Genomic DNA, 10,267 nt, shown 5'->3' on the forward strand with positions numbered 1-10,267 from the left:
TTCACATCTCCCAAATCCACCCTTTCTTCTCCATATAAACTGCCACCAATCTGCTCCAAGCACTTGTCATAGCCTGACTATTCCTCAGAAACCACCACCTCCACTTAACCCCCTCAAAATCCTCCAGTGGCTATCCATTCATTTCCACAAACTCCTCACCAAGAGCTTTAAGACCATCAACTCTCTCCACAATCTACCTTCCTCCTCTTTCTCTACAACCCAGCCTACACATTTTGCTCCTCTAATGCCAACCTATTCACTGTCCCATACCATTGACCTTTTGCTTAATGCTCTGCTTTCAGCCTGGAACTCCTTCCCAACTTTACTACCGTTGCTCTCATCTTCAAATCCCTTATAAAAGTCACAAATCATCCAGGACTTCCCTGATTGAATAGGGTGGGGAGAAGTTTAATCAATCAGCAGTATTCACTGAGTTTTTACTATGTGCAGAGCATTGCTTTGAGAGCATAGGAAGATACAAAGCAATAGAGTTGGTAGATAATACCTGCGAATCAGGACTTGCCAATCTATTCCCCCACTCCAGCACTTTCATTTTACCTAAGCACTTCAGTACTCAATCTCCACCACACATTTACTCTTTGCTTCCCCTACTTGTAATTTATTTTAGTGTCCACCTTTCCCCAGCTAGATTGTAAACTGAGGGCAGAGATTACCTACATTAACTCTATCGTACCTCCAAAGTGCTTAGATGTTAAGTGCTCAATAAATACAATTATGCTAATATCCTGGCTTCCAATACAAGCCACACCGTCTGGAAAAAATGTTATTTCTAACTGAGGAAGCCTTTAGAAGCACTAGGGCACAGTTAAAAGTCCCTTAATTTAGAATTGTGTACAGGGCTGATGGATAACTCAACCCACACTCGGGATCCAGTGTTGTAACCTGGACTCAACAAGTCAGAAGAATGACAGGCCCTCCCAGCTCAAAGCCAAGTCAGCCTCTCTACTTGTACAGGTCACTGCCTGGAACTGCAATTCCAAAAAGTCACAGGGAGAAATTTGGACCAATTTCCTTTAGGCCAAGGCACTCTCTGGGAGGCATTCTGCTGCAGCAGAGTGGGAAAAGGATTTCCAAGAGTACAGTACAAACCAGAGGAGGGGGAAAAAGCATGGCAAGCACTCAAGAGTTACAACAGTCTTTATTTTCAAGAGATCACCAGTGCATTAAATGAGTGTAATATGGCATATGAGGCACCCAAGGTCCACCAGCTGGTCCTGTCCGCCCAGTGGCAATGTACAAGTCATTCTAACCACCTAGGGAGAAGCCCGGCTTTCAGGATTTCTAGTGCTCTCATTACTCAGCCCTCAGCCTGAAAATGCAGGCCTGAGGTGAATACCACTTATCTTTGTCCTTCAAGGGAAGTATCTTCTGCCTTAGATCTTCCAAAGAACAAGGCCCCTTACTGCTGGTTATCAAACAAAAGGCACAGAAGAATTGCACCCATTTAATTGACATATACAAAACAAGACTGGATCGATAACTCTTTGGCTGTGCTCTACATCTGTAAAAAGAAATTTAAATTCCCTAGCCTCCAGATAGAACCTACTGTATATTATACAGAAATAACTTCATGTCTTTTGACAAGGACATACTACTGCGTGGCTCAGACCACAAATCCTACCCGAGGGGAATGAAATGTCCCATGCATGGGACAGGAGCCCATGCTCCTTCTAGCCATTGATGCGGTAATTCTCATGGATTTGGGGCTGGATATCACACACGAACGCCAACAAGTTAACCAGGACTTCCTCCCGGTTCTTGTCAAAGTGGCCCTGAAGAATGACCATCTTTTCCTGAGTCTCTTTCTCCACTTCTGTGGTGCAGCTGCCATGGGAGCCCAGAGCCTAAGGAGGAATGAACAAGAGAAGAAATTGAGATAGTCTTCAGTCAATGGTATTTACTGAGCACTTACTGCGTGCAGTGCTATGTACTAAGCACTTGGGAATACAATACAGTGGAGTGGGTAGACACATTCCCTGCCCACAGTGAACTGATAAATCAACACTTTCATTCACCCTATGACTAGTGAGGCCAGCTTCTGCCTTTTTTTTAAAAAAAAGGTATTTGTTAAGTGCTTACTATGTGTCACCCTGTTCTACGCACAGGGGTAGATACAGGTTAATCATATTGGACACTGTTCCTGTCCCCTATGGGACTCACAGTTTAAGGAGGAGGGAGAACTGGTTTTGAAACCCCATTTTACAGTTGAAGAAACTGAGGCCCAGAAAAGTTAAGTGACTTGCTCAAGGTCACATAGGAGGCAACTGGCAGATTCAGGATAAGAACCTAGGTCCATGCTCTTTCCACTGCCAGATTAATGGGACAGGATACTTCACCAGGGAATACAAGCTGAAAACAAACAAGCTATTAACTTCATTTCATTTCAAATGCCAAGGGCTTGTTCTAAAAATAGTTCAAGAAACTAGAATTAAATGAGCAGCACTGGCATTTTAACACACTTTTATTCACTCAGTCAATTGTATTTATTAAGCGCTTACTGTGTGCAGAACACTGTACTAAGCACTTGGGAAGTACAAGTCGGCAACATATAGAGACAGTCTCTACCCAACAATGGGCTCACAGTCTAGAAGGGGGAGACAGACAACAAAATAAAACACGTAGACAGGTGTCAAAACCATCAGAATAAATAGAAAAGTATGCTGGATTATGAAGGTGTTTTACCTTTTAAATGTAAGTGCTTACCTTGGGTTAACTGCAGGGGTAGAAAGACGATAAACAGTTCGAACCCAGTCCCTGCCCCTCCATCTAAGAGGTAGAGTGAGTACGAATCTTACCTCCATTTTACAGATGAGGAAACTGAAGCTCAGAGAGGTAAAGGGACTTGCCCAAGGTCACATAACAAGCCACTGCCAGTACTAGGACTAGAACGTGGGTCGCATACCCAGGCCCATGCTCTTCCCACTAGGCACACTACTTCTTAATGTATGTGACTGTACTTCCCAAGCGCTTAGTACAGTGCTCTGCACATAGTAAGCGCTCAATAAATACGATTGATGATGATGATGATGATGTGACAAGAGCTAGGGTCACAAATGTATTACAAAAAAGTGTTGAGGTTGATCAACTCAGTTTTACCCTCAGGCCAATTAGAACACTACAAAGCATGTGCATACAAGATCCGAGGTCAACAACCAATCATAGTATTTACCCGAGTGCTTATTTTGTGCAGAGCACTATATTAAGCACCCGAGAGAATACAATAAAATTAGCAGACAGAAGCCAATCCCTGACCTCAAGAAGCTTACAATCTTCAATTCACTATACTGCCTGGCTAGCTTATTTGATAGTGAAACACCAAGTTTAGTACTTCAAAGCTCTGTGCTGAGCACCATCCTCAGAGCACCAAGGAACTTAAGAGTTGACAGAGAACAGGTCTGCTAATTCTGTTGTACTGTACTCTCCCAAGCACTTAGTAGAGTGCTCTGCACATAGTAAGTGCTCAATAAATATGATTGATTGATTAATAAGATGGTTTGGACAACAGAAAAATACTAACTGCAGCTTCCTTGGCTTTGAATTCTTTCTCCCTCTGCAAGCGGTACTGTTCAATCTCAGCCTGGGCTTCTTCCTTTGCCTGTTTCAGCCGCCGGTTCTTTCCTGTTGTCAAAGAACAAGACTGCATCAGAACTGGTTGATGGGAAAATACAAATTGGGCAAGCAGACAGGCAACTCAAGACTATAATAACAGCACTTGCTCAACAAGCTGCCTTCAGAGCAGCCACCCCAACGCTGATTCATCCACCGACAGTTTAGGGGAGCTGCAAAGAGAGTCTGGGCCTGGGAGTCCGGGGACCTGGGTTCTAAATCTTGACTCTACCACTTACCTGCTGTGTGACCCTGGATAAGTCATTTCACTTTTTTGTACCTCAGTTCCCTCATTTGTGAACAGGGGATTCAATATCTGTTCTCCCTCTTAGACTGTGAGCCCCATGTGGGATCTGATCATCTTGTATCTACCTCAGTGCTTAGTATAGTGAGCAAATATTAAGCATTTAATACCACAGTTATTACTGCCAGGCAGAGACCTGGGTCAGCCTGCATCTTCCCCTCATAAACAGCATGACCTACTGGAAAGAACACAGGTTTGTAAGTCAGAGGCCCTGTGTTCAAATCCCAGCTCCGCCACTTACCTGCCATGCGGCCATGAGCAAGTCACTTAACCTCTGTGTCTCAGTTCCCTCATCTGCAAAATGGGGGGTTTAATACCTATTCTCTCTCCTACATAGGCTGTAAGCCCCAAGTGGGAGCTACAAGATAATCTACCCCAGTGCTTAGTACAGTGCTTGGCACAGAGTAAGTGCTTAATACCAAAATTATTAAGAATAATAATAAAAGAGTTGAAGCCACACCCTCGCAACTCTACAGCCAACTAGGTCTTAGCCCCAGCCAAGACCCATGACGTTTCAGAAATAGAATGACACCAAGCACCCTTGGGACCCCTTTCTGCCAAGCTGACTAAACCTTCGTCAGACTCCACAGCTCCCATCAACCTCGCTTCCTTTGCTATGTACACTCTATATGAGAGTCCTGAAGAACCAATTCTCAGGTTTTCAAAAAAATATTGCATCTGGCCTGCAAAATTTATCCAGAGGCTATCCACAAGAGAAGCAGCATGGCTCAGGGGAAAGAGCACAGGCTTTGGAGTCAGAGGTCATGGGTTCAAATCCAGGCTCTGCAGCTTGTCAGCTGTGTGACTTCGGGCAAGTCACTTGACTTCTCTATGCCTCAGTTCCCTCATCTGTAAAATGGGGATGAAGACTGTGAGCCTCATGTGGGACAACCTGATCACCTTGTATGCCCCCAGCGCTTAGAACAGTGCTTTGCACATAGTAAGCGCTTAACCAATACCATCATCATTATTATTATTATTACATTGCTGTCCTCCTAGCCCCTCTGAACCCTGGCAGGAAACGTTAGAACAGTCAACTTGATTCTAGGGGCATCAAGCACCTGTGTTATGGATTAGCCATGGCTTTCCCCCAGCAAGAGAGAGGAGGGGAAGAAAAGGGGACTTAGTGGCATTCTTGAGCTAAGAGGATATCAGCCTGGTGAGCCTTTCCCCAAGTATACGTTCCTTGTGGCCAGAAAACAAGTCTTGTGCATCTGCTGGGCTGTCCCAAGTGTGCAGCACAGCACAACGCACTAGGGTCACTCGATAAAGATCATCACCACTGCCACAAGGCAGTGAGACTTGCAGCAGGGAGAAGGACTTGAGTAGTAACAGCTACCTGATGCGGACACTCTCCAGACAGAGGGTGAAGATTTAACAGCTCGGACCCATCGCTTGGCACAACCAAGGTAATAAAAACCTCCAACAATTACCACGAGAGCCGCCCGTCCCAGGCCAGAAGACTCCCAGCTCAGATGCCCCAACAATGCTGAATCAAAAAAACCACCAATCTTCACCCTGAGAGGTACTTTTCCATTTTCCAGATTTCCCAGCTTTGTCAGAGATATAGGTTGACACTGACCCCCACCCTCAAAAAAAACCAAATCCATGCTGACAGAACATGCCTGGCCCAAACATACCCAGATTTCAACCACAACCACAGATTCCCAAGGAAACAATAAAGCACTAGAAAAGGCCCAGTACCCTAAGTTTATACGCCTACTGCCTCGATTTTCTTTAGAGCCCAGCATAGAGGTCAAATGAGAGTCAAGTGCACTGAATCATTTGGCCAGCTGACTCCCTGGACCCACTGGCTAGTCCAAAGTCAAAGAAATTCCGTGGCATCTGTTACCAGCAGTGACCACAGACCAACCCCAGGTTCGCCAACACAGACTTCGGGGGAGAAGGGGTGGGTTAGGTGGGGAAACAACGAGGCCTTGATGCTCAGGGATCGCCCAGACCTAGAACCATACCTACCATATCTGTAATTTAATTATTTATATTAATGTCTGTCTCCTTTTCTACACTGTAAGCTTGTTGTGGGCATGGAATTTGTACATTTATTGTTGTATTATACTCTCCCAAGAATTAAGTACAGTGCTCTGCACATGGTACACACTCAAATATAAGTGACTGGCTGAGTCAAGTCATCTGTGCCTCACCTTGCTGCATTCAACTCCTTGTCAGTATGCATGTAGACAGAGCAGTGCTTAACTTTCAAAGGCTAAAACTGATTTTTTAATGGTATTTGTTATGTGCTTACAATGGGCCAAGGATTGTTCTAAGCGCTGGGGTATATACAAGCTAATCAGGTTGGACAGAGTCCATGTCCCACATGGGCTGATGGTCAATCTCCATTTTACAGATAAAGGAACTGAGGCACAGAAAAGTTTAGTGACTTGTCCAAGGTAACACAGCAGGCAAGTGACAGACCAGCACTAGAACGCAGTTCCTTCTAACTTCCTGGCCCATCCAGGAAGAAAAAAAACTGAGCAAAAAAGGACAACCAAAAAAATTAAAATAAAAAAGTGCACTGCTCAAGAAGCCACTTGGCCCCTTCCACTACACAGTCGCTACCCTGAGGGGCAGTCCAGGAGCAGACAGTTGTTATTTATCAGTAATAATGATACCCTTAACTGAATGGCACAACTTTCCAGAGCCTCTCTCATCAACTACAGCATTTTATCCTAAAAAAATCTGCGTGAGGTAAAGTTATCTCCTAAAAATGAGGAAACTGGGACAGAGAAAGATAAGTGACTTGCCTAAGGTCACACAGCTGGACAGTGATTGAGTTATAAATAGAACACTGTTTTTTTTTCCTGTCTCCAGGCTGGTGTTCCATCTGTTAGGTCACATCATACTGTTCAAAAGAGAAAACTTGGCCCATGCCCTAAAGTACAGTTACCTAAACAAGAGATGATGATGCTTAGGTTAAGTGGCTAAGAATATTAAGCACAGGGCAAGCAGAATGCCCCAGAGGAAGCAGAAGTTGCATCAGATTTCAGGATGCCAGCAGAGGACAGCTAAGTTTACAGCAAATAATGCCTGCAAGAAAGACAACCACCTCATCAGAGATTAGTAGAACTGAACTAACTTCTCACAACAATCTTCTGGCATCTGCCTAGGTTTCTTACACCCTTGCCTTATACCTTCAAGGTCAGCTTCTTTTTCCTAAGCATCTCCCCCAGTCTCTGCTCTTTCTTTTCCCTCTTCCTGGACACAGAGTCCCTTCATTTCTCCTCTAGATATTGGTTTATCCCCTGCTTTCATTTCAATCATATTTGTTGAGTGTCTGTGTATATTCTCCCTCGACACCTGGAAGAATACAGTATAAAAGAGTTGATAGACAGTCTAACGAGGTGACAATCTACATTTACAAGTCCTCTCCCTGTCAGTGGTGGCTTCTGAGCCTAGAGGTCTCATATGGACTGGAACATTTGCCATAGCAGCCTCTGGAAAATACTGGGTCATAGTTCTTCTGCCCCAGCAAACTCCCAGTGACAACAAATGGAAGTTTAGTCATTGCAGCATTAAATGGGAACAAGTTTCCTAGTGCAAGATCAAGAGAGAAGGTCACATATGCAGAAAGGTGACTGCAAGAGCCCTGAGACGCACAAGGCGGGTTACTATTATAAGAAAGGTTTGGGCCAGTTCTTATACCTGGAACATAGTGAACTTGTTGTGGGCAGGAATGTGTCTGTTATACTGTACGCTCCCAAAAGCTTAGTACTTAGGATTGAGCACACAGTAAGCGCTCAATAAATATAAATGAATGAATATAGCCCCTCGACTAAAAGACAAGTCCCTGATCAAGGGTCAAAAGCCCTTTGGTTCCCAGGGGAACTCATCGAGGCTTTGGATGGTGGGGACGGCCTCTTACAGCAGAACTTGATGTCACGAATGAATCTGGGTTGTAAACCTGGTTTTTCCAATCAATCAATCAATCGTATTTATTGAACGCTTACTGTGTGCAGAGCACTGTACTACGCGCTTGGGAAGTACAAGCTGGCAACATAACACACTCCAAAAACACTCCACTTAACCTGAGCCCCCTTTGGGTGAGGGACGGGCCTAATTTAGTGCCCACCGTACTTTTTCCCAGCACTTTAGACCAGTACGGTGTGACCTTGGGAAAGTCACTTCACTTCTCTTTGCCTCAGTTACCTCATCTGTATAATGGAGATGAAGACTGTGAGCCCCATCCGGGCGTGGCCTGCGCCCAATCTGACTACCGGGTACCCACTCCAGCTCTTAGGACAGTGCCTGGCACATAGCAAGCGCTTACCAAGTGCCCTCAAAAGTATCAGACGGTAGTGAAGGAACAAGTCGAGGCTTAAGGGGGCTTTGCAGTCAACCCACTGGCTAGTTTCCTGGGCGTTAGGTGAGTCGGGTGGAGTGCTGGGCCTGAACCCAGGTACTGGGGGTGAACCTTGTAAGGGGGCTCGGCCTGCAGGCCAGGCGGGCCCGGGGCTCCGGCACTCACGTTTGCGGGCTTCGGATACTTTCTCGGCGGCGCGTTTCTCGGCCTGCAACAGCTGCTGGATACCCTGCGACTGGCTGGCCATGGTGGCGAGGAGCAGGGACGGACAAACGAAGTCGGGTCCAACACCAGGCCCCTTCAGGTCAGCTGACCAGCCCCTCCTAGTTCTCGAACATCACATGACCCCCGGGGTGGGCGGGGGGTGGCGGGTCATGTGATTTATCTGAGCCAGGCTTTTTTTTTTCCCCCAGAGCATGCGCAAACATCCTTCCTCTTCTTCACCGTTCCCTCTTGACCAGGCAGAGCAGTCTGGCCACAGCCTTTTTTAAAAAAAAAATGGCATTTATTAAGCCCTTACTATGTGCAAAGCACCGTTCTAAGCGCTGGGGAGGTTACAAGGCGATCAGGTTGTCCCACGGGGGGGCTCACAGCCTTAACCCCCTATTTTACAGATGAGGGAACTGAGGCACAGAGAAGTGACTTGCCCAAAGTCACACAGCTGACAGTTGGCGGCGTCAGGATTTGAACCCATGACCGCTGACTCCAAAGCCCGTGGTCTTCCCACTGAGCCACAATGCTTCTCTGCCTTGTGCAGTCGGGCCCCTGGCCTCTCATTCTGACCACTTGATTTTTTTTAAAAAAAACTTTTTTTGTTATGATCGCACATATGTATGTCCTTTCATAGTCATCAGCTCTGCAGAAGCAAGGAGCAACTTCTCCCTAGAGTCCTGTTGTGGGAGAACCAATCAAAAATAATAATCATCATGGTATTTCCTTAATACAGTCATATTTATTGATGATGATGGCATTTGTTAAGCGCTTACTATGTGCAAAGCACTGTTCTAAGCGCTGGGGGAGGTTACAAGGTGATCAAGTTGTACCGCAGGGGGCTCACAGTTTTAATCCCCATTTCACAGATGAGGTAACTGAGGCACAGAGAAGTGAAGAGACTTGCCCAAAGTCACACAGCTGACAGTTGGCAGAGCCGGGATTTGAACCCATGATCTCTGACTCCAAAGCCCATGCTCTTTCCACTGAGCCACGCTGCTTCTATGCGCAGAGCATTGCACCAATTGTTAAGCGCTTATTATGGACCAGGCACTAAGTGCTGGAGTGCATACAATCATTCATTCATTCACTCAATCGTATTTATTGAGCGCTTACTGTGTACAGAGCACTGTACTAAGTAGTGGGAAGTACAAGTTGGCAACATATAGAGACGGTCCCTACCCAACAGCGGGCTCACAGTCTAGAAGGGGATATGTATCTCTATATATCTAGAGATATAACCAGAGCCTGGACAAGCATAGTGGCCATTTGGGTAGAAAGAAAAGGGCAGATTTGGAAAATGCTGTGGAGAGAGAGACTGAATATGAGAGCTGAAAGGGAGAGATCCAGGATAATGTTAAGGTTGTGGGTTACCTTGGAGGGTGGAAGTGTTATTGACTGAGATGGGAAATTGAGGGAGAGGAGGGAAAGATAAGGAGTTCTGTCTTAGACACACTGAGCTTGAGGTGTTGGCAGGATATCCATGTACAGATGGCCTCCATCGCCCTCCCTCTGCCATACCCCCTTTCCCTCCCCACAACACTTGTGTATATTTGTACATATTTTATTATTCTTTATTTTATTAATGATGTGTATATAGCTATAATTCTATTCTGATGGTATTGACTCCTGTCTACTTATTTTGCTTTGTTGTCTGTCTCCCCCTTCTAGACTGTGAGCCTGTTGTTGGGTAGGGACAATCTCTGCATGTTGCCAATTTGTACTTCCCAAGCACTTAGTACAGTGCTCTGCACACAGTAAGCCCTCAATAAATACAGTTGAATGAATGAATACAAGCAAATCTGGTT

At 45.5% G+C, this 10,267-nt stretch overlaps 1 protein-coding gene across 1 annotated transcript; it reads right to left on the minus strand.

Moving 5' to 3' along the window:
• Positions 1 to 1,140: 1,140 nt before the first annotated feature.
• On the minus strand, positions 1,141 to 8,573 carry ATP6V1G1 (ATPase H+ transporting V1 subunit G1). The gene is made up of 3 exons (XM_038745190.1): positions 8,415 to 8,573; positions 3,539 to 3,639; positions 1,141 to 1,865 (listed from the first exon to the last, which is right to left on the minus strand). Exons 1-3 carry the CDS (start codon positions 8,494 to 8,496, stop codon positions 1,692 to 1,694), a joined length of 357 nt encoding a protein of 118 aa, XP_038601118.1. The 5' UTR covers positions 8,497 to 8,573; the 3' UTR covers positions 1,141 to 1,691.
• Positions 8,574 to 10,267: the final 1,694 nt, after the last annotated feature.

Source organism: Tachyglossus aculeatus, chromosome 4 (genome assembly GCF_015852505.1).
Source record: "Tachyglossus aculeatus isolate mTacAcu1 chromosome 4, mTacAcu1.pri, whole genome shotgun sequence".
NCBI lineage: Eukaryota > Metazoa > Chordata > Mammalia > Monotremata > Tachyglossidae > Tachyglossus > Tachyglossus aculeatus.